Source organism: Cucurbita pepo, chromosome 1 (genome assembly GCF_057944985.1).
Source record: "Cucurbita pepo subsp. pepo isolate OVF chromosome 1, ASM5794498v1, whole genome shotgun sequence".
NCBI classification, from domain to species: Eukaryota; Viridiplantae; Streptophyta; class Magnoliopsida; order Cucurbitales; family Cucurbitaceae; genus Cucurbita; species Cucurbita pepo.
In genome coordinates, this window is record NC_141798.1 from 18,190,055 (window position 1) to 18,213,116 (window position 23,062).

Genomic DNA, 23,062 nt, shown 5'->3' on the forward strand with positions numbered 1-23,062 from the left:
TTCATGGGGTGAATTGTTAATTATAATATTTACTGCGCTGTAAATATTTGTTGGTATCAAGAATATTTTACTTGACATAGTAAAAACAAGATCTTAAAAGAAATGATTATATTCCTATATAATAGGGCAAAACTTTTACGACCATTAATAATTAAATATACAAGAGGGAACAAAAAGTATTCTTTTTTTTATTAAAAAAAAAAAAAAAACAAAACCAAAGAACACGTCATAATGTTGATAACATAAAACAAATAATTAATCTAGAATTAAAAAAGTTAGGTATGAGATCGGGTTTGTTGGATAGAGGAGATAGCGGACAGTGTCAGCCCTTAAAGTGGTGAATTGTGAGATCCCACGTAGATTGGAAAAGGGAGACACTGGGGCGTGTATTAGTGAGGATGTGGACTCTCAAAATGGGTGAATTGTGAGATCTCACGTTGGAGGAGGGGGACACTAAACAGTGTACTAGCAAGGACGTTGGGCCCTCAAAAGGGATGAATTGTGAGATCCTACATCGATTGGAGAAGGGGGACATTGGGCAACGTACCAGTGAGAACGTTGGACCCTCAAAATGGGTGAATTGTGAGATCTCACATCGATTGAAGAAGGGGGACACTAGGCAGTGTGTCAGCCAGGACGCTGGGCCCTCAAAGGGATGAATTGTGAGATCCTACGTCGATTGAACGAGGGGGACATTGGGCAATGTACCAGTGAGAACGCTGGACCCTCAAAAGGGGTGAATTGTGAGATCCTACATCGATCGAAGAAGGGAGACATTGGGCGGTGTACCAGTGAGAACGCTCGACCCTCAAAAGGGGTGAATTGTGAGATCCCACATCGATTGAAGAAGGGGACACTGGACAGTGTGTCAGCCAGGACGCTGGGCCCTCAAAAGGGATGAATTGTGAGATCCTACATCGATTGAAGAGGAGACATTGGGTGGTGTACCAGTGAGGACGCTCGACCCTCAAAAGGGGTGAATTGTGAGATCCCACATTGATTAGAGATGGGAGACACTAGATGGTGGGGTAGTGTGGGCGTTGTCCTCCCAAGGACGTGAATTGTGAGATCTCACGTTTGTTGGGAGATAGGAATAAAGCCTTACAAGAGTGCATGGAAACCTCTCTCTAGTAGACACGTTTTAAAACAATAAGACTGAGAATGATACATAACGGGTCAAAGCAAAAATATCTAATAGCGGGGGATTTGAGCTAATTTCATTACGTAATGCAAATTAGTGAAAAGAAGATCGAAAAGTTAAGATATCATTCGATCTGACTATCACAGTGAGTCAAGTAATTTTGGAACGTGTAAAGTAAGAGATAATTTTTTTATATTATCTCATAGAGAATCCGAGAAACAATTTCACCGAATAATTTCTCGAAAAAGTCCCAACTTTTTTGGGTATATAATCCTCAATCACCTTCCTAAATTTGCAAAAACACACACACACACACCCAAAACAAGCCAACAAACATGAGGAGCTTGGTTAGCTATGCAGAAGCAATGGAGGTCCACAAGCCATACATTGCTATGCTGTTCGTTCAGTGTGTGTACTCAGGAATGGCTTTGTTCTCAAAGGCAGCCATTTCTCAAGGCATGAACCCACCCATCTTCGTCTTCTACCGCCAAGCGTTTGCTACCATCGCCATGGCTCCGTTCACCTTCTTCTTCGAAAGGTTCGCTTTCAAACTTTCTTTCAATCTTCCGCTCTCAATCGTTTCACTCCGTTACAATATCGAAATCGTTGCAGAAAGAAGGCAGTTCCTTTATCCTTCAAGTTTCTCTTCAAAGTGTTCTTGATTTCTCTAAGTGGGTAGGTGAAATAATCTTCAAATTCTAATCTTTATAATTTGATCTTAAATTCATCACCAAAAAAATCACTTTTTTGTTTGTGTTTTTTCCAGAATCACCTTGAGTTTAAACCTTTATTACATAGCTATCAACCACATATCAGCAACATTCGCAGCCGCTACAACCAACACGATCCCTGCTATTACACTCCTCTTCTCTCTCCTCTTCAGGTAGTAATAACAGTTCAAGCCCACTACCAGTATATATTGTCTTTTTTGAACTCAAACTTCCGTTCTCCTGTCCAACAGATATGAAGTGATTTCGGTGAGAAAGATGGAAGGGATAGCGAAATTGGTTGGGGGTGTGATAGGTTTTTCTGGGGCTTTGGTGTATGCTTTTGTGAAGGGTCCAGTGATGAAGTTCATGAATTGGTACCCACAAAACGCTCGTAATTCGTTCGAAGGGTACTCGGGTTCGGAATGGATTAAGGGATCATTTGTTATGCTTTCAGCCAATATTGCTTGGTCTTTGTGGCTTGTTTTGCAGGTTTGATTCTGTTTGTTTTGGGTCAAAATTTTGAAGTTGTTTGTGGGGTTTTGGAGTTTTGATGGAATTTTGGTGTTTTGTTTTAAGGCCTCAATTGTGAAGGAATATCCAGCAAAGTTGAGGATTACAAGTTTGCAGTGCTTCTTCAGCTTGATACAATCAGGTTTGTGGGCTGTGGTGATGGAGACAAAGGCTGATGCTTGGAAGCTTGGATGGAATCTTCAACTCTTCTCGGTTGCCTATTGCGTAAAAATCTCTCGAGCTTTCCCTCAATGTTTTAAAACGCGTCTTGTAGGGAGAGGTTTCCACACCCTTATAAAGAATGTTTAGCTCTCCCCAACCGATGTGGGATCTCACAATCCACCTCCTTTCAGGACCCAGCGTCGTTGCTGACACTCGTTCCTCTTTCTAGTCAATGTGAGGTCTCACAATTCACCCCTTGTTGGCACTCGTTCCTCTCTCTAGTCAATGTAGAATCTCACAATCCACCTTCTTTCGGAGTCTAGCGTCCTTGCTTACACACCGTCTGGTGTCCACCCTCTTTGGGGATCAGCGTTCTTGTTGGAACACTGCTTAGTGTCTGGCTTTGATACCAACTATAACGGCCCAAACCCACCACTAATAGATATTGTTCTCTTTAAGCTTTCCTTTTCGGGCATCCCCTCAAGGTTTTAAAACGAGTCTACTAGTAATAAGTTTCCACACTCTTATAAAGAATGCTTCGTTCTCCTCACAGTTGGGGAGGAGAACGAAACACCCTTTATAATGGTGTGAAAATCTCTCCCTAGCATACACGTTTTAAAAACCTTGAGGGTAAGCTCGAAAGGGAAAGCCCAAAGAAGACAATATCTGGTATAGTAGGCTTAGGCCGTTACGTCAACCGATATGGGATCTCACATTAATAGTCTCTCGTCTTAATCAACTATCTTAAGCTTTCGAGTTTGACCGTCTATCTAACGAACGATTCAAAATTACAGGGTGTGATCGTGACGGGAATGACATATTGGCTACAAATATGGACAGTAGAGAAGAAAGGACCAGTTTTCACAGCCATGTTTACACCATTAGCACTAATCATAACAGCAATCTTCTCAGCATTAGTATGGAAGGAAGCCCTTCATTGGGGAAGGTGATCAATTGCTCTAACTTCTACCACTAAATATCATCATAAACTAACAAAACAAATGGCAAAAAGAACACAAATCCTTGAATTTTAGCAGAAAATAAGGTTAAAAATCAAATAAAAACCATGAAAAGACTGAATTTTTATTGAAATGTGGCAGTGTTGGTGGGGCTATATTGCTGGTGGTGGGGCTTTATTGTGTTCTATGGGGGAAGAACAAAGAAGAAGATATCAAAAGTGAAGCAATTGAACAAAGAGTTGATATCAAAGAGGAAACCAATTCAGCCTCCATTTGCTAATTCATCCTATCATCATCACCATATTAATATCTAATAGATTATTCCATATGTCACTGTCATTAACCTATAGCCCTTGCTGTTTAGCTCTCTTATGATCTTAATGGATGACTTGGTCATCCACTGGATGACTTGGGTCTATGTCAATTGTAAAGAACAGACAAAGTAATTTAATATTCGGGGGTCGGGTTTCTATATGTGAAACGATCCCACTTAGTGAACTGAATATAAAAGAATTTCTGATAAAAACGTGCATGATATGGACGTTCAAGTATAGCAAAAAGGAGAATTTAAGGCATAATAACCAAATGAACGAAACTCATACGAACATCTGAATTCATGACGAATGGATTCATATATGCAATTTGGGCTACTGGATACTATTTGGACATAAAGTACGTGTGACCGAGCTACTTGTCTTTAGAACCCGTTTGGGTTTTGAATCGTAAAATAAATACCACAAGAACTCATAAATATTTTCTTGAATTTGTTCGGGTTAGGTTAACGACAAATAATACTATTTGAACCAATCAAAACTTGCCACTAAAGACATGTTACACAAATTATTATCATCTAGTGGACCATATGATTGCAAAACAGGGGAGAAATCAATTCCCAAATTGCCCCTATTTAATATCCCATGTGCATTGTCTCTTCCCTTGTTAAATTAATTCTACATCTTTTTATCCAATTTGATCCAATTTGAGCATAGATCAGCTAAAAATAGAATGGACGAGGAAAATAATAAAATTAAATTAATTTATTATATATTTTTTATTTAAATTTATTTATGTAACTATTTATTTTTAATTAGTAATGTACGGAACTTGAATCACAATAACTCCTCTCGAACATAGTAAGTCATAATAATTGTACCTATTTTCTCTTTCGAGTTGAGACCGTTCATTCCGGTAAAAGAAATATGCTATTTTAATGAATTTTTGTACTTACCTTGTCAACCACTTTATACCATAATTATTTAGTATCAAAAGGCGAAAAGAATTCAATATGATACTCAATATTACCTAACACTATTTGTTAATAAAGCCATTTTAAAAGCTATACGCTAGCACGAATCATTATACCTCACATTTGTCAAAGCACAATCTAATCTTACTAGCTATGAGCACGGCCCTATAATAACTATGTCCCTTTGAGGGTCACATATGCTCGATCACGTGCACACGGTCAAATGGTTGCTAAATTGAAGCCTCTCTCGAGTTTTCTCGTATGCTATTAGGGTTCTCGAGTTTTCTCGATTTTCTTTCCTCTCTTTTCTTTACACTGGGTAAATAGGCTGAGATTACCTTACGAGCCATCGAGTGAAAGAAAAAATATTTTATAATGTATAAATATGGTAATATAAAAATTTAACGATGAAAATGAAACTGTAACGTAAAGTTTAGAGATTATTTTAAAATTAATATTAAAATAATAAATAATTATTTTTGTTGAAGTTAATTAAAATTATTTAGAAATTAGATTTATTTTCTCACTATTTTTTTCCGTGATATTTATTTCCTTAGAGAAAATGATATTTTAATTAATTATATATTTGAAAAATGAAAAAAAAAAAACATAATCAATGTCTTTTACGTGATTAATAAATCTGTGTTGAATTAAATGACGTCATCACTCGTCAAATTAACGTCAAAAAGATGCATCCACACAGAAAAACCATGGCCTGCAACGTGTTTGATAACTGCTCTCTCTCTCCCTCACCTTCTCTAACGTCATTTACCATTTAACGTGTCGTTAACCTTAAGTTAACGTTTAGAAAACGTGCGCTCTCTCTAACCTTCCTTCCAAACTTCTGCTCCGTTAGCTAACGGAAGAGGACCACGGCTTAACTGTCAACTGTTCAAGGGTATTTTTGTAAATTCACTTTCTAAAGGTAATGTATTTATTTTTTCTATAGAGGTAATTATTATCTCTATCATATCATCATAATTTTTCTTCCCCATCTATTCCTAAAAAAGTCTAAAAAAATTCTACTTTGAATTTTCAAAATTATTAATTATATAAATAAATAAAGTTTTGTTCATTATTATACGGAAAAAAATGATTTTAATTAGTAACTATATAGATAAAGATTCAAACTTTCAACTCCTATCGAAAATATATAATATGCTCGAGTTCATTAAGCTATTAATTACATTAATAATCGTCAAAATCGAGAAATTAATGAAATTTTTAGAATTTATAAAGAGGGATTTGTTTGTGCAAGAAACTATTTATTATTAAATTGTTTAATTGAACGAGGAGACAAAAAAGTAAATTAAAGAAGGAACTTTATTGAATTGTAGACATATACAGGTCATGGGTTCGATCCAAGAGAAAGGAATTGAAGTCCGGTCTTGAAGAGAGAGAAAGAGGGAGCAAAAAGTTGGGGCTCTTCTGGGTTCCCTTCGAAGCTAAAGAAGAAGCGGTGAGTAGTAACTTGCCTTTTCGCTTAAGCAATGGCCGCCTTCTACTGCTCGCATTTTTTCTTGTTTTACTGAACCAATTTATCGTTTTCTAGAGGTGGGGTTTCCTAATTTCCTTTTGTTCTGTTCTTGATTCTGTGTTTCCTCTGCGATAACATCTTCAAATCTTCATGACCCATGTGTTCTTTTTGCTCTAATCACTGAATTTTTCATCTCAATTCCTTGTGGGGTTTCGTCTTTTCTTTGTTATCAAGTGATTTTAGTGTAAGAAGTTTATGTGATTCTTGTTTATGGAGGTTCTTAGTGGGTTATCTTCAACTGGGTCCTGCCCCAATCCAAGGCTTTTGCAATTGTTCTTCACTTGCTGGTATCTGAGCTCATTTTCTTTCATTTGTATTGGAATTCTCTAGTTGTTTTTCTTGAATTTATCCTCTTTGATCTTGAATTTATGGTTTTTTAGATTAGTTTGTGTTTAGAAGCTAGCATTGTTGCTGGGTTTTGTTGCTAGGCTTTGATCTTTTCCTTTTCTTGTGTGTTCCTTGTTGATCTGTGGAAGATTTAGTGGTAAAACAATGTGTCTGTGATCATCATTGAGGTTTGCTTATCTTTTTCATCGTTTTCTTGTTCAAATTATTGGATTATTGAATCAAAGTAAAGGATACAATACCCAATGTTGGGGTTTTCTTGACTCTTTAACCTCTGGGAAAGCTCTTATTGGAAAGAAATGTTAATCGTTTGAGGTGGGAAATTTGACAATATTGTGGTGAGTGTGTGAGATCCCATATCGGTTGGAGAGGAGAACGAAACATTGCTTATAAGAGTGTGGAAACCTCTCCCTACAAACACGTTTTAAAACCTTGAGGAGAAGTTTGGAAAGGAAAGTCCAAAGAGGACAATATCTGTTAGCGATGAACTTGAGCTGTTACAAGTGGTATTAGAGCCAGACACTGGGTAGTGTGTCAGTGAGGACGCTGGGCACCAAGGGGGTGGATTGTGAGATTCCTCATTGGTTGGAGAGGAGAACGAAACATTGCTTATAAGGGTGTGGAAACCTCTCCCTACAGACATGGTGTCAGTGAGGACGCTGGGCACCAAGGGGGTGGATTGTGAGATTCCACATTGGTTGGAGAGGAGAACGAAACATTGCTTATAAGGGTGTGGAAACCTCTCCCTACAGACGTGTTTTAAAACCTTGAGGGGAAGCCCGAAAGGGTAACCCAAAAAGGACAATATCTGCCTAGCAGTGACATTGAACTATTACAAATGGTATTAGAGCCAGACACCGGGCGGTGTGCCAACGAGGACATTGGGCCTCCAAGGGGGTGGATTGAGAGATCCCACATCGGTTGGAAAGGAGAATGAAGCATTGCTTATAAGGGTGTGGAAACCTCTCCCTACAGACACATTTTAAAACCTTGAGGAGAAGCCCGGAAGAGAAAGTCCAAAAAGGACAATATCTACTCGTTCTTAGGTGTAATAAGATTCCATATTTGAATTAAATTGTTGGTATCAAGCAATGGTAATTTGGTTTTGTGTCAAAATTGAGAGAGCCAACCAAAAGAGTGGCATTTTATGCTGCTTTAGGGGTCCATCTTTAGTTTGCTTTTGTTCTTTTGAAGAATCTTCTTTCCTTGCTTTTTGCTTTACTCAACCCATCTCCTTCCCTTTCTTTCTTGTTCATTAAGTATGGTTAACCGAAATTAATCGATGTTTAGTGAATTTGCAGATGGACTTCTTGTCGTTCTTCAACCGCCTTTTTGTTCGTACTCTCTCCTCAAAGATACATTAACACGATTAGGCCTTTTGTAAAACTCGGACTAAATGTCATTCCGCAGCATACTTCGTGATGTAAGGGATGGATTTGGAAGCTTATCTCGACGCAGTTTTGAACTGAGGCTGTCTAGCCATTCCAGGGGTAAATCTCATGGACCAGTTCATGAGTTTGATGATGAACCTCTGTTAATCCAAACTAGCCGCTGGGCTAGCCTTCCGCCCGAGTTATTATTGGATGTGGTTCGGAGACTAGAGGCAAGCGAGAATACTTGGCCTTCTCGGAGAAATGTTGTTGCTTGTGCTGCTGTATGTAGGTCATGGAGGGACGTGTGCAAAGAAATCGTCAAAAGTCCTGAGTTCTCCGGGAAAATTACATTCCCCATCGCCTTGAAGCAGGTAGGTATATGCTCGACTGCTCAATGTCTATATGCGACCGATAATCGTGCTGATATGCACTCTTTTTTTTGGCAGCCCGGACCTCGTGATGGTACTATTCAATGCTTCATCAAGAGGAACAAATCTAATTTAACCTATCATCTTTATCTTTGCCTTAGTCCTAGTAAGCTCACTTTCTTGATATGCAATGTTCTTGAACTTAAGTGCCTTGTTTGCTGCAATTTCTTTTCCATATCAATATATCATCTTGAACTTAAGAAGCCCACATTGTAGTAGGGGAGCTGAACTAAGGGGGTAGCCTTCGTGCCCGTGCTCTATGCTTGGCTTAGCACGGTTATGGGGGGTAACATTGAAACAAAGCTTGAGAAAGCCTCTGGCAAGATTCAAAACCGTTTTTGTGAGATCCCACGTTTGTTGGAGAGGGGAACGAAGCATTCCTTATAAGAGTGTGGAAACCTCTCCCTAGTAAGCGTGTTTTAAAACCGTGAGGCCAAAACGGATGATATCTACTAGCAATGGGTTTGGGCTGTTACAAATAGTATCAGAGCTAGTCATCGGACAACGAGGACGCTGAGCCTCTAAGGGGGGTGGATTATGAGATCCCATATCGGTTGGAGAGGGGAACGAAACATTCCTTATAAGAGTGTGGAAACCTCTCCCTAGCAGACGCGTTTTAAAACCGGGACTCTAATGGCGATACGTAACGGGCCTAAGCAGACAACATCTACTAGCGGTAGGCTTGGACTGTTACAGTTTTTTACTTGTTCGTTCAAAAAAGAGTTAGTATTTTGTTAGGATGGTAACATGGTCGTGGAGTACTGGCATGTCGTCTTTCAGTGAGAAGTCGAATGTTTATACAAGTTATGCCTGCACGTACTATCGAAATTTTATCGTTTTGACTTCTGTTTAGCTTCGTTGGCTTAATGAAAGCCGACATATCTCACATAATATGGATGCCGAGTAACGTTTTACGTCAGTCGTCGCTTTATCTTGCCCTTCACATACTAATCTAAACACGACCATTGCATAATTATGCAGCTTTACTTGTTGAGAACGGGAAATTTCTTCTTTCTGCAAAAAGAATGAGGAGAACTACTTCGACCGAGTATGTTATATCATTGGCTGCAGACGATATATCGAGATCGAGCAATGGTTATATCGGAAAGCTAAGGTATGCTGCTGGTGCACCTTTAATTTTCAGGTTCAGTTTGATCTGATGCATTATTATGAACTTCTGAGGCTCTGCTGAACTATGATCACCAATTCACATGAACTTGGGAAAATGAAAATGAACTGTAATTGGCTTTCTGTTTCAGATCAAATTTTCTGGGAACAAAGTTCATTATATATGATACACAGATTCCTTACAATGGCAACCAAATTCCGACCCTTGGCCGAAGCCGGAGATTCTACTCCAAAAAGATCTCTCCGAAGGTACCGACGGGTAGCTACAGCATAGCACAAATTGCATACGAGTTGAACGTATTAGGTACAAGGGGACCCCGGAGGATGCACTGCACTATGTACTCGATCCCGACTTCATCTCTTGAGCCAGATTCCTCTGTTCCAGGACAGCCTGAGCTCAATCCTCGCCCCCTCGAAGACTCATTTCGGAGCATTTCATTCTCCAAGTCGATCGATCATTCAACTGAGTTCAGCAGTTCCCGCTTCTCCGATGTTGCAGGAATGCTTGCTGATGAAGATGGCGAGAGGAAGGACATAGACATACCCTTGATTCTCCGAAACAAGGCACCAAGATGGCACGAGCAGTTGCAGTGTTGGTGTCTCAACTTCCGGGGGAGGGTGACGGTTGCATCTGTAAAGAATTTTCAGCTGATCACCGCAACGTCGCCTGCTGCAGAAGTGTCGGTACCGTCACAGCCACCTCCCCAGCCCGCCCAACCTACGCATTCCGACCTCGACAAGATCATTCTGCAGTTCGGGAAGGTCGGTAAGGACATATTTACGATGGATTATCGATACCCGCTGTCTGCATTCCAGGCTTTTGCTATATGTCTCAGCAGCTTTGACACCAAATTGGCGTGTGAATAGAGGATGCTGTTGTATTAAATTAGTGACTCACCCACTGCAAAGAATTAGAACAATTCTTATCTTTTTTTTTTATTTCATTTATTTTTTTTAATCTTTTTCTTAGTTTATTTGAATGAATTAGAACAATTCTTATCTTTTTTTTTTATTTCATTTATTTTTTTTAATCTTTTTCTTAGTTTATTTGAATGGTTTTTTTATAAAATACTTTGTCAATTATTGATATATTTTCACTCGGGTATCCAGTATTAGACGAACACGACTCTCAACAATGGTATGATATTATCCACTTTGAGCATAAGTGCTCATGGCTTTGCTTTGGGCTTCCCCAAAAAGCCTCATGCCAATGGAGTTAGTATTCCTCACTTATAAACTCATGATCATTCCCTAAATTAGCCGATGTGGGACTTCTATCATCCAACATCCAGGTGCATATGGGTTGGGTTGGGTTGAGTCGAGGGAAGTTTTTGGACCAACTCAAAAGTTTTGGTTGGATTAGTAACTCAACCCAAAAAAATTTCGTGTTGGTATGCGTTGGGCTGTCTGATGGTTTAAAAAAATATTTTTTAAAATTTTTTTATTTATCCACTATGGATATTAGTTTATCAGAAAATATAAATTAATTTATAATCATTTAAAAAATAAATTAAGTTCTAATTTTAGCATTCTAACATTATTTAACATTATCATAGAACTAAAAATAACTAAATACCGACATTTTTTAATTAATTGGTTACTCTAAAAATAAGGAAATATATTTATATTAAGATATTATCACATGAATATTTATTCATTACAATTATACTTCCAAACTATACACGTAATTTGTTAAGCGTATATATAAGAGATTACTATTAAAAGGGACATAAAATGCTTTTGAGATAGTTGCGTAGTGTAAGTTAAGGTCGTCCTCGATCGTTCTTCCATCTCTTCCAGTGGCTCTAGAAATGATTGATACAACAAAACGACTCGAGAGAGACAGGTATGAATGGACACAAACCATCTAATAACGTACGTTTATCCACAAAAAAAATAATGTTCGAATTTGAGTCATATGAATAACTATTGTGAGAGACTTACGAGGAGTGAGCATCAAATATATCCTCCCGTTCATCCATCTTTGCATCTTTTACCCTTCACAAAGCTCAAAAAGCTTCCTCTTTGCCCTTTCATGGCGGAATCTCCCTTCCTTCTCTCACCTTCCTCCATGGATGAAGCTCTCTATTTCTCTGTGTAATACATGAATTTATCATTACCATATATATATAGTAGAATTAGTGATGAAAGTGGATGTTTATGATCAATTAATGTAATGATTATGTTATGTTAGGGTGTTAATTAAGCTTAGCTTAGCTTATAATAAGAAGAAAAATGAAAGAAATAAAATAATAATGATTACAAAATCATTTTACCTAATAAGATTGATTTTAAATGAATTAAAGTTTGATTCTTGAAGATCTAATCCCCATAATAAGACTGTTTTTAAATTGATGAGTGATATGATAGTGCTTCACAGTGCTATCTCCCACAAACCAACTCTAGCTTTTACAATATATCTTGTTTTCACTCACATGTATCCTAGAAAGATTCATAGAGGTCGCACAATTTGTGAGATCCCACGTTGGTTAGGGAAGAGAATGAAACATTGTTTATATGGGTGTGGAAACCTCTCCCTAGTTTAAAAACCTTGAGGTGAATCCCGAAAGGGAAAGTCCAAAGTGGACAATATATGCTAATGGTGGGCTTGGATTGGTCCAGCGAGGAGGTTGAGCCCCAAAGGGAGATGGACACCAAGCGGTGTGCCAGCAAGGACGCTGGACCCTAAATGGGGTGGATTGGAGTCCCACATCGATTAGAGAAGGAAACGAGTGTCAATGTCCTCGCTGGGTCCCGATGGGGGGTGGATTGCATCGCTGGACCCCAGCGAGGAGGTTAAGCCCCAAAGGGAGATGGATACGAGGCAGTGTGCCAACAAGGACGCTGGACCCCGAATAGGGTGGATTGGGGGTCCCACATCGATTAGAGAAGAAAACGAGTGACAACGTCCTCACTGGCTCCGATGAGGGGTAGATTGTGGAAAAAAATACTTCCTGTCTCTAATCGACTCAAATTTTAAAGTAAAGAGTTAGAAATTTTTTAATTTATTATTATTTGGTTGAAACTCAAATATTATTGATTAATGTATAAATCCACAACAGAATTTACATTTTGGTAGATATTGATGTTTTAAAATCATGGTATTAATTGTGAATGTAATAATAAATAATATAATATAATTAAATTTAAATTATATATTCCATAAAAGTGAATAAATTTTCCCGCTAGAAATCTACGGCATCCTAACCCCAATTTCCAAATCCCGTTCTGGATCGCCGTTCCCGTTGCTATCACATTTGGTTAATCACAGAAGCTCTGGATCTGTTAATGGTCACAATGCACAAATACAAGTGTTCTTCAACGTCTTCAACTTGCTTTCTGATGCTCACATTGCTCCTCTTCATCTCATCCATGGCTACCGCAACTGCAAATTTATCCTCCTTCCTTTCCACAAACAACCGCACCATTGCCTTTCCGTGATCCACGGCGTCGCCAAGCCGTACCACGAGTCGGCTCGTCGTATCGAACTCTCTGTTCAGTATGTAACTTCCCTTGGCTGCCGCTTCCAGTTGTTCGCCTACTCTTTCAAGGCCGCCATTTCCAAGCATCTGATGCTGGAGAAGCTTTCTGCGGATGGATTTCAGTCGGAAGTACCGAAGTACTGGACCTTGATCGGCTGCCAGTACTAAGGCAGTCAGACCGCGGGAGGTAATGGCGACTAATCCACAGGTATATCTATCGATGATTTTGATTGATCTGATCTTTCTCGCTACCTTCTTTCTCGTGATGTTCAAACTACGCGAAACCGCCGCGTAGTTGTCGTGGATTCGCGCGAAATCGCGTTTGTCGAGATCGGACAATGGAGCTCTCTGCGCGAGTAGATCAGAGGTAATCGTTTCAATTTCTTTCGGAGAACAGCATTTCTCGATCGAATCGAGCAATTTTTGAACGAAGCGTGAGTTAGATCGGGCTAATTTGAGGTTCGCCAGGAGACGATGGCAGAGATTTGAAGCCTCCGCACTAACATTGAAGAAATCGATTAAGAGACCTCTAAGCTCCGGCAACATCACAAGCAATGGCGATTCGAGAATCGAAGGATTGGCTTCTAATTGATCAGACTGCAGCAAGATCGTTTCCGAAAATTTGCGGCAGTAATGGTCGGCGGAGGAGGATGTAGACGGCGGCGATTCCTGGACAATCAATTGAGCTTTTGCGAAGAATTCAACGAAGGATCTGGACCTCAATGCACAAAGGTATTCTTCATTTACATTGAAACTTCTTTGAGGCTTGTTTCTAATTTGGTGTTTCACATCTGCAAAAACCGAAATCCAAATGAATCTTGAAGCCCTAAATTTTGTCCACATAATTGAATCTTGAGTAGGAAGAAGCCAACAATTTGTTTGAGAAGAGTAATAACAATTTATTTATATATAATATGGAAAAGCACCCAACCAGGGAGAAGGAAGAGTTGCTTGTTCAAATTGATTGGTTGCCGGAGAATACTCCAATTTTTTGGGTATGTTGATTAATTAGTATTGCATAAGTTTTGATTCCCCTTTGTTGTTTTGTGGTCATACCCAAACTTTGAAAGCTTCACCCCTTATCAAACAATTTCTCGAACAATTTGAAAGTGTATCTAACAAGTTCTTGAACTTTATTATCTGATTCTTAGACTTTAAAAATGTCAGAACTGTCTTTATTTGAACTTTCAATTTTGTATCTAGCAGCATTGTCTTATCCCACCCTTCCAGACTATGTTTCCTTACTTTAGGGCTTGCTATCATGCCTTTAGCCTTCCGACGATATGCTCTAATAGATTTGACATTTTTTTTAAATGTCAAATAAGTCAATAGTCAATTATAAGGTACAAACAGAAAGTTTATAGACTTATTAGGCACTTTCTAAAGTGTAGAGACATATCTATTGAGGATTATTAAGAGTGAGTCCCACCTTGGTTAATTTAGTGGAAGATCATAGGTTTATAAGTGAAGAATACTATCTCTATTGGTACGAGACCTTTTAGGAAAGCCCAAAACAAAGCCATGAGAGCTTATGCTTAAAGTGGACAATATCATACCATTGTGGAGAGTCAGGATTCCAAACAAAATCAAAATTGTAACTTCTATTATTTGACACAAAATTGAAAGTGACATCAACTTAAAACTTTCGAATATTAGTGGTGATAGGGATATAAATTTAATGATGTTTAGTAATAAGGAAAAGGCCTTGGATTTTTAGACACGTGGAATTTGATTACTTATACTCTTTTTTTGAATTGTGGAATTAAGGAAGCAAGCGAGGAGAGAGCCCAAAAAGAGTTTAAAGTGTGTGGTTTGAGTATGTATTATGTGTTAGGGGAAGGTTTCCAAGAGGCTTATTCTTAAGCTAGCTACCATCTTTGGCCTAATTATAGGAAAGATGTACAAGCCATAAAATATGATTATTATTATTATTATTATTATTTATTTAAACATTATGTTATATAAGCCAAGCATAAATACATGGTCCCAATTAAAATTTAGATTTCTAAAGAAATACTAGTGAATACCCATTTGTCGGGATTGTAAAATTGGTTGTAAATCTTTGTTTGTTCAAGATAAATATTTCAAAATTTCTCTATCGAAAACTAAATATATGTTAATCTGAATATAGATCAACTGGTCAAGTAACATCATTGACCAAAATATTAGAGGTTTAAATTTTCAGACTTGTACTGAAATTTAGAATATTTCGAAAAATTTAGAAGAGTAGATAAAGAGGGAATAATTTCATTTTCCTTAGATGTTTGACAAAATTAATATGGTTGACAAATGACCGATGGAAATATGCCATCTTGTGGTCGAAAATTCTCGAAGGAAAAAACCTAAAGAAACGTAACACTCCAATTAAATACTACAATTTCAATTTTAATTATAAGTTTGATTTTGCTTTTTAGTTTTCAAAATTGTATTGATTTCTTCGTCATTTATCGTCAATTAATTTCATCCTTTAAAAAATTTTTTGAATTTTAGCTGAATTAAAAAATATATATAATAAGCTTTTAATGTTTTAATTTTTTTAATCTTTTTAAAGAAATATTTATATTTTAGACTAATTAAAAAAAATATATAACTACGGTATTTAAATTACTATTTAAAAAAAAAAATTGTTCAACGAATTAGGTAAATTGAATTAACTCACATTTATGGATTAGGTTGGATTTCTCTTAATTGAATCAGGTGAATTAGGTAAATTGAATCAACTCTAATTTATTGTAATTTTAAAAAATATATTTTATATACAAACCAATTATATATATAATTTATTTATTTTTAATTAATGTCATAATTATTTTTTTGGATTATTTATTTTTCAACAGTTCTTAAAAATAATTTTTAAGTACAGTAATTTTTCAAAAATTATGTTATTTAAATTAAATTATAAATCTGAATTAAATATTTAAAAATAAATAAATAGATATTTTATTTTTATTAACGAGAATAAATGACCCAACGCAACAAAAAAGAAAAGTCGCTTTTTTACCGTCAGTAATTGAGTAGTTGTGTACAGTAAAATTTTGGTCGGGAGGGGAAGTATTGTGACAGGGTCCCAAATGTTCTAGAAACTTCCGGTAGAATCTAGTTACTAATTACAATGCCCTTCACCGGCAACCGGCTAATCCAGGTTCCCTGTTCCTCTCACTCTCTCTTCAACTTCTCACGCTCTCAGTCGCCATCTTCCTTTTTCCTCTGCCCCAACAGTCGCACACACACGCAGAGACCAAAATCATAATCGAAAACCCAAAAACGTCGCCGCTCTCAAATCCCAATCCGGACACCCCGAAATTCCTCGCGAAAATCTTGTTGTGTTGTGTTACTTGAAAGATTCCCATTGATTTTCGAGAGAATCTTCGCGAATTCCTTGCCTATTTTAGGGGACAAAAATGGCATCATCCAAGCTCTGGGCATCTTCCAGTTCGCGAAATTCGGATCTATCTCGAGGTTCTTCTTCTTCTTCCTCTTCTGCTTCTCTTTTAAACCCTCAATTTCTCTCCAATAGTTCCAGGAATAATGACAACAATCGGACTCGCAATCGAAGCCATAGTCTTAGCTCGATGAATCTCGATGGCTTAGTTCGTGATAGGTATGATTCTAATCCCACGGAGTCTATTCTCTTAGATGCGCAGATCACTCTTGTTGATTCCCCTATCCCCTTTACGTTTCCCATGAATACGACTAATTCCTCTGCCGTCATTGATAGTTATCACAATACTTCCTCCGGCGCGCCCAAGACTGTGGATGATGTGTGGAGGGAGATTGTGTCGGGTGAGAGGAAGGAGTTGAAGGAGGAGGTTACTGATGAGTTGATAACCCTCGAGGATTTTCTTGTGAAAACTGGAGCTGCGCCTGTTGAGGACGTCAAATTGCCGCAGACGGAGAGGCTGAGTGGAGGGATTTTTTCGTTTCATTCAATTCCAGGCAGCTCGTTTCAGGCAGTGGAAAAGGTCGAAGGATCCATTGTGGGATTTGGGAGTGGGGTCGATTTGGTTGGCAGTGGAGGAAGTGTGGGGAGAGGGAAAAGAGGGCGAGCTGCCTTGGAGCCCATGGATAAGGCTGCTGAGCAAAGACAGAGGAGGATGATCAAGAATAGGGAGTCTGCTGCAAGGTCTAGGGAAAGGAAGCAGGTGACTGAATGTGCTCTTTATAAACAAAAGCAACTTTCAGCTTTGATTCTTGTTTGAAATGTATTTGATGGTATACTTTTGCTGTTTGGTTTTTCCATCTCAGGCTTATCAAGTGGAATTAGAGTCGTTAGTTGCAAAATTAGAGGAGGAGAACGAGCGGCTTTTGAGAGAAAAGGTACTTTTATTTTCGATATCATACACATGAGAACATCTTTTTTATTCAATTTTCTGTTCCACTGGATTTTGGGATCTATTTGTTATTGCTTTCATTTGCCTGTTGGAGAAAGTTGCTTAAGAATTTGTAAAGTTTTTTGAGAATCTCAAAGTGGGATTCGAATCCAGAATGCGTCAGAGATAGCTTTTCTTCTTATGAAAGCTACAAGCTATCATTATATTGATCCAGAGAGATCTTACTATATATTGGAGCCTGAACTTTTCTCCTTCCATTTGATCCTTCAGACCTCCCTGAAGTCTCTCTTTTATGAAATCCCATTCTAATTCCCTGTTTTTTAGTTCCCAACGAACTAGTATAAATTTGAGTACATTGGGCTAGATGGAATATGTGATGTCCCACATTGGTTGGGGAGGAGAACAAAACACCCTTTATAACGGTATGGAAACCTTCCCCTAGCAGACACGTTTTAAAGCCTCGAGGGAAATCTCGAAAGGGAAAGCCCAAAGAGGACAATATTTGCTAGCGGTGGATCTGGATCATTACAGAATATTTTATTTTATGTTAATCTTATGTTGTTATTTTATATCTTAGATCTTGAGCAGTATCTTTACTGATGTGCATACTGAATAATCATTTGTCTGATTAGGATCAATGGTGGATATATTTGATAGTTGGTGAACAGGAGCTTAAAATTATTGACTAAAAGAGACTGCAGGGCACCAAGAAACAGTTAAAGCTATTGGTATTTCTGATTTTAGAAGGATCCTGAAGAACACAAATAATTCTTTTTTACTAGCAAAATACTATGCGTAGGAAAAGGGAGAGAATAATGGTTGTGGATCCATTTGTGTTATTTAGAAAACAATAATGAAAGAAATATTCTATAATATGTGCTGTTATTTCAAAGATCTAGAAGACTGGAAATAATCCATTTCTGAATGGAGAGACTTAGATGAGTAGGATCCAACTTAGTATAGTTCTGCTTTTGACAAATCTAGGTTTATTCTTTGTGTAGTGTAGGCTAGAGTTGGGAAGTAGGATTTGCAGAGTCTGTATTTTGGTTGTTCACACTTAAACTTTGGGTTTAGTGTTGCATTTGTTTGGTTAATGGGTTTGTAATTTGTGGAAGTAAGTGTGTACATTGTAGATAAGTTACAAAAGTTCCAGGTTTATGCCTTTGAGATTTGCAAGCTCTAATCTAAGTTTAATAAGCCTACTATGAGATCCAACATCGATTAAGTAGGAGACGAAACATTTGTTATAAGTGTGTGGAAATCTCTCCCTGGCATACGCATTTTAAAACCTTGAGGAAAAACCCGAAAGGGAAAACGCAAAAAAAACTGTTCAACTTCACATGTTAGAGCTATATATACCTAACTCATGAGTTAAATGCCACCCGAAATTTATTTTGAGGGTCAACAAAAACTTATTGTATTTGAAAAAAGGAAACCTCTCTCATGGCCATGGATTTCTTGTACCTTTGTAAACAGAGGACTGTTGTCTGTTCTGCAATTTTGTTGGTTACATTTTAGCACTTAAAAAATTCATCTCTTTTGCAGGCAGAGACGAGTAAGGAAAGGCATAAGCAGGTATTGATTTTTAACTTTGATGCTACTATTGCTGTGTTATGAAAGAGGTTTTGCTTTGACTATTGCCTTTCAGCTCTCTTGTGCTCTGTCTCTCTTGTTTTCTTTTCAAAAGGAATAGCACGGTGAATTTCTTCTAAAATCTAGCTCTTCTGTTTAAGCAGTTGCAATGAATTTTCTTGCTCCATGTTGATAAGAAATCTTTGATTTGCATTTGAATTTCATCAACCTAATTTGAAGCATTTTTTTGCTGTTACCGAGAGCCATCGTTAAATGTATAGCATTTGCGTTCCTCTTGGCTTGTCTGCGAGATCATCAAATATCGGATTATCGAATATTTTATTGCATTAGTGATCACGATCATCGAAACATTCTGTTAAATCGTTTAGCTTCTTTTAGAACTTTGTCTTAAAAGAACTTTATGGTACATTCTAGGACAACTAGCATTGGAAACTAGAAAGCAGCTATTTCTTTCGTTACAAGTCTTGGATTGATTATTCCCAAAAGAAAAAAAGAAAAACAGTTCTTGTAAGATCACATATTCCACAGTTCTTGTAAGATCACATATTCCACCGGAGAGGAAACAAAACATTCCTTAATAAAGGTATAAAAACCTCTCTTCAGTAAATACTGAGGCTAAAGACAATTATTTGCTAATGGACTTGAACGGTTATAGATGGTATATTAGTAGTCCTACAGCTTTTTACATACATCCGTGCCTTTATTTATAATTTGCAAAGTAAAAGGCTAGTTTCCCTTTAAGCAAGGTATGTTTTCGAATTTAAAGAGTTTTGAGCCCAATCATCCATGTTGTTGATGTGATTAATGGCAAGAAATGCTCTCTTTCGAATGTGTCTGTATATTTATTCATATTGAAAACAAAATCTGCATGTACTCTTCTGATAAATATGACAGACTGGTGACCTCAGTTTTCACTCTATAGTGACAAGTTAAAGTTGAACTACATGGCAGTGTTTACATGTAATGATACTGATACTGCTGGTTTGATATTTTCCTGGTACAGCTAATGGAAAAGGTGATTCCTGTGGTTGAAAAGAGACGACCCCCACGAGGGATTCGGCGAGTGAATTCCATGAAATGGTGAACTACTTATCTTCCACGAGACGCATTCAATAGAGCAGAAGAGATGGACATAGGATTATCGTCACTGAGACCATATTCTTTGCTGGTAATCGCTGAGGTGTGGAGCACCAGTGATCGCAATCCATCCATCAAAGAAGAGATTGACAGGGAATGACAAAACTACAGCAGGATACATGAAAGAAGATGTAAAGGTAGATATTTAGAACAAAGTGGATTAGAGCAAATAAAAGTAGAAACTTTGAGGTGCTCAACTGCCCGTCTCACAATTTTTTATGTATGAGAGTAAATATAGGGAGTTGGGTTGAGTTGATTAACTTGTTGATAAGACTAGAAGTGTTCTAAAAAACAGTTTCCCCTATGTATGAAGTATTGTGCTAAATTATAACTTATGAAGACTACATTTTAATCTCAAATGAATAATGAAAATTATTTTCAATAAATAGATTTGAATTTTGGAGATAAGCTGACTGAAAAATAAAAAATGATATGCAAAACTGGTGAGAAAACTTACCATCAAACCTTTTGGTAAGAAGTCGTATTTTCGTATTCGTATAAATTATCGTGAACTAGGTCTACTAGAGTAAGATACGTACAGATAAGTACCTTTAACAAGGCAATTTAAGTGGAAAAGTCCAGTCAAATATACAATGTGGTGAAGGCAAAGGATAACAGTAGCTCAAAGTTATGGAGGACACTTGTTACAAAGTTCTATTACTAGTAACACGTAGCTTTCTAATTTCGTAATGACACCGTGTGTTCCATGTGATTCGGTCTTATTGTTCTTAATTATTTCTACACAGCTTGGCCCCTAAGGATTCGTTTTACATTGGCTTTTAGTTTAATAATTTGGTTTGTGATTATTGGAAAGGACATATTGTTCGGTCACCATAAGCTCGGGATATCATATAATGTTTCATTAAATACAGGGGCTAACAAATCTTTCAAGTTTCTGAATGAATGGTCAAATTTGTAAACATATAATCAAAGGTGTCTTTTCTTGCTGAAAGATATTGATTTTTGGTGGGCGATCTGCTAAGGTATCATGAAAAGAATATCATGAACTAATGGCTAGCAGAAAAGGAAGCGTTAACATCAAAAGATGATTTGTAGGCCAAAGCCAGTTGTTCATCAGCTGTGGAGAGCATGGTAAGGGCCACCCGAAAGGATCGAAATCGAGTAGGACAAGAAGAAACCAGAATTCCCGAACGTCGAACTCTACAAGAATGAGGGACCTATATGGGATTCAATTATCAGAAGGAATCCTCTAGAAGGGCCATACCACAAAAACCATCACTAACAAAAAAAAAAAAAAAAAAAAGTGGGAGAAGGTTAAATTTTTTGTCTGGGGAATGTAAGATTACAGGGCACAGTGAAAGTCGACCTCAACCAGAAGAGTGACCTTGATCATCAATAGAGTTCAATATAATGTTCGCCTTTCTTGAAAGGAATTATTAAAAACGAAACATTTTTTATAAGGGTGTGGAAACCTCTTCCTAGTAGACGCGTTTTAAAACCGTGTGGCTGACGACGATACATAACGGACAAAAGTGGACAATATCTGCTAGTGGTGGGCTTGGGCTGTTATAAATGGTATCATAGCCAAACACCGGGCAGTGTGACAACGAGGACACTGAACTCCCAAAGGAATGGATTGTGAGATCCCACATCGGTTGAAAAGGGGAACGGAACATTCTTTATAAGAGTGGAAACATCTCCCAAGTAGACGTGTTTTCAAACCATAAAGCTGACGGTAAAACATAACAAGTCAAAACGGACAATATCTGCTAGCGGTGAGCTTGAGCTCCGAATAGAAATTGGATGAAGGTTTAGATATAGGGCACAGTAGAAGTCAAACTCAAAAAATGTGGACTTTTATAGAGGGGATGATCAAGAAAGATCATATTACAAAAGAAAAAAGGCAAGGCAAGGCAGAGGCAGAAAGAAACACAAAGCATTCAAATGGGAAGAAAGCTTTTGGGAGATTAAACAAAACATCCAAGAGGGTAATTAAACAAAACAGAGAAGCATCACATCATAACTAAAGCAAACAAAGAACCAACCACAACCAGACAAGGAATGAATAAACAGCCCTCGATGAACCCAACAAGAAAAAACATGAATTTCAACTACCAACAGTAGCGTGAGACAAGGTCTTACCTCGATTCTTGACAACAAACAAAGCAGCTGAAAGCTCCAAGTCTCAGACTCTCAATGCAGAGTATGGAGTAACTTTATGACTAACACTGTAACAAAGTGTTGTGGAGAAAGGGGAGAGTCAAACACAAATTTAGACTTTGACCAAAAGTGTAAGAATAATTCTTACCATTTAGCTGACCAAGTTGTCAAACTCCTTCCTTCAAGGGTCAGCATCCTCAATCTTTGCGGATCTCCTGAGGATGACCAAATCAATATCAGATCTCTGTAATAAAGTAATCAGATGAGGAAGATCAGTATGCTTACCAATTGTCAAAGCTTCCACACAATACCTTCCAGTCCATTCTGTCAGTAACGATGTTCCATGCTCGCTGACGAGGAACACGACTGGCACCTCGAAGCGCAGAATCCAACCACCATATCCTTCATGGTAGTCACAAACCAGAGTGATGCAGGATAGATTCTCCCATCCTATTGGGCAACTTAACAAAGAAATTCAGACAAACTAAAACACATTCATTGATCTGGTCACAGAAACAACAAAAATACTAATGGGTTTGTTTGAGAAACTGCTTTGTCATTGCGTAACATGTTCCACTGAAATTTTGATCCTCTGTTCGTGGAAACAGCCGTAGCAGCAACACTTCATTCTGTCTTTACAGTGCATCAAAACGTTATATGCAAATCAATCCAAAAGGATCGAAGAAGACTTCGGCGTTCGAAATGATTATATCATACTTCCCAAGGAGGTTTATTGGGAAGGAGAAGAGAGGAAGTTCCCCTTCTCATCTCATAAAACAAGTAAGAGATCCCAATTACAATGGGATTGAAGAGAGTTTTACAGAAGCTATCCCTGAAACAAATAAGATTTCCAGAGTGC

The 23,062-nt window shown here is 37.7% G+C and overlaps 4 protein-coding genes and 1 long non-coding RNA gene across 13 annotated transcripts; 3 read left to right on the forward strand and 2 right to left on the reverse strand.

Annotated features, from left to right (window-relative positions):
- The first annotated feature begins 1,450 nt into the window (after nucleotides 1-1,450).
- UMAMIT22 (nodulin MtN21 /EamA-like transporter family protein) lies at nucleotides 1,451-4,008 on the forward strand. Of its 2 annotated transcripts, none has more exons than XM_023690672.2 (7): nucleotides 1,451-1,679; nucleotides 1,754-1,816; nucleotides 1,908-2,024; nucleotides 2,103-2,340; nucleotides 2,428-2,586; nucleotides 3,318-3,469; nucleotides 3,624-4,008. In XM_023690672.2, the coding sequence occupies exons 1-7, from the start codon at nucleotides 1,477-1,479 to the stop codon at nucleotides 3,760-3,762; spliced, it is 1,071 nt and encodes a 356-aa protein (XP_023546440.2). In that variant the 5' UTR covers nucleotides 1,451-1,476; the 3' UTR covers nucleotides 3,763-4,008. The 2 variants fall into 2 exon arrangements, with proteins under 2 accessions (XP_023546440.2, XP_086973691.1); XM_087117565.1 differs by having other exon boundaries at nucleotides 2,428-2,503.
- A 2,046-nt stretch (nucleotides 4,009-6,054) lies between these two features.
- LOC111779219 (tubby-like F-box protein 8) lies at nucleotides 6,055-10,660 on the forward strand. Of its 5 annotated transcripts, none has more exons than XM_023659319.2 (5): nucleotides 6,055-6,187; nucleotides 7,912-8,354; nucleotides 8,430-8,517; nucleotides 9,393-9,525; nucleotides 9,671-10,660. In XM_023659319.2, exons 2-5 carry the CDS (start codon nucleotides 8,007-8,009, stop codon nucleotides 10,404-10,406), a joined length of 1,305 nt encoding a protein of 434 aa, XP_023515087.2. In that variant the 5' UTR covers nucleotides 6,055-6,187; nucleotides 7,912-8,006; the 3' UTR covers nucleotides 10,407-10,660. The 5 variants fall into 5 exon arrangements, with proteins under 5 accessions (XP_023515087.2, XP_023515121.2, XP_023515112.2 ...); XM_023659353.2 differs by having other exon boundaries at nucleotides 6,093-6,187; nucleotides 7,901-8,354; XM_023659344.2 differs by having other exon boundaries at nucleotides 6,145-6,282.
- A 1,965-nt stretch (nucleotides 10,661-12,625) lies between these two features.
- Nucleotides 12,626-13,864, reverse strand: LOC111802630 (UPF0496 protein 3-like). Its single transcript, XM_023687099.2, has one exon. The coding sequence runs from the start codon at nucleotides 13,862-13,864 to the stop codon at nucleotides 12,791-12,793; it is 1,074 nt and encodes a 357-aa protein (XP_023542867.1). The 3' UTR covers nucleotides 12,626-12,790.
- A 2,321-nt stretch (nucleotides 13,865-16,185) lies between these two features.
- LOC111791106 (G-box-binding factor 4) lies at nucleotides 16,186-20,415 on the forward strand. Of its 4 annotated transcripts, XM_023672331.2 has the most exons (5): nucleotides 16,196-16,622; nucleotides 16,740-17,163; nucleotides 17,267-17,338; nucleotides 18,898-18,927; nucleotides 19,949-20,415. In XM_023672331.2, the coding sequence occupies exons 1-5, from the start codon at nucleotides 16,423-16,425 to the stop codon at nucleotides 20,027-20,029; spliced, it is 807 nt and encodes a 268-aa protein (XP_023528099.2). In that variant the 5' UTR covers nucleotides 16,196-16,422; the 3' UTR covers nucleotides 20,030-20,415. The 4 variants fall into 4 exon arrangements, with proteins under 4 accessions (XP_023528093.2, XP_086981233.1, XP_023528083.2 ...); XM_023672315.2 differs by having other exon boundaries at nucleotides 16,191-17,163; XM_023672325.2 differs by lacking the exons at nucleotides 18,898-18,927; nucleotides 19,949-20,415 and adding an exon at nucleotides 17,985-18,514 and having other exon boundaries at nucleotides 16,186-17,163.
- Nucleotides 20,416-20,918: 503 nt separating this feature from the next.
- On the reverse strand, nucleotides 20,919-22,490 carry LOC111791125 (uncharacterized). Its single transcript, XR_002814614.2, has 3 exons — nucleotides 22,352-22,490; nucleotides 22,186-22,271; nucleotides 20,919-21,260 (listed from the first exon to the last, which is right to left on the reverse strand). It is a non-coding gene; the product is annotated as an uncharacterized LOC111791125 (long non-coding RNA).
- Between the last annotated feature and the right edge of the window lie 572 nt (nucleotides 22,491-23,062).

Coding starts and splice junctions, on each gene's coding strand:
- UMAMIT22 (XM_023690672.2), top strand. CDS start 1,477: ATGAGGAGCTTGGTTAGCTATGCAGAAGCAATGGAGGTCCACAAGCCA. Junction 2,025..2,102: donor CTCTTCTCTCTCCTCTTCAG/GTAGTAATAACA, acceptor CCTGTCCAACAG/ATATGAAGTGATTTCGGTGA. Junction 2,587..3,317: donor TCTTCTCGGTTGCCTATTGC/GTAAAAATCTCT, acceptor TCAAAATTACAG/GGTGTGATCGTGACGGGAAT.
- LOC111779219 (XM_023659319.2), top strand. CDS start 8,007: ATGTCATTCCGCAGCATACTTCGTGATGTAAGGGATGGATTTGGAAGC. Junction 8,355..8,429: donor TCCCCATCGCCTTGAAGCAG/GTAGGTATATGC, acceptor TTTTTTTGGCAG/CCCGGACCTCGTGATGGTAC. Junction 8,518..9,392: donor TTATCTTTGCCTTAGTCCTA/GTAAGCTCACTT, acceptor ATAATTATGCAG/CTTTACTTGTTGAGAACGGG.
- LOC111802630 (XM_023687099.2), bottom strand. CDS start 13,864: ATGTGGACAAAATTTAGGGCTTCAAGATTCATTTGGATTTCGGTTTTT.
- LOC111791106 (XM_023672315.2), top strand. CDS start 16,423: ATGGCATCATCCAAGCTCTGGGCATCTTCCAGTTCGCGAAATTCGGAT. Junction 17,339..18,897: donor AGCGGCTTTTGAGAGAAAAG/GTACTTTTATTT, acceptor TCTCTTTTGCAG/GCAGAGACGAGTAAGGAAAG. Junction 18,928..19,948: donor GTAAGGAAAGGCATAAGCAG/GTATTGATTTTT, acceptor TTCCTGGTACAG/CTAATGGAAAAGGTGATTCC.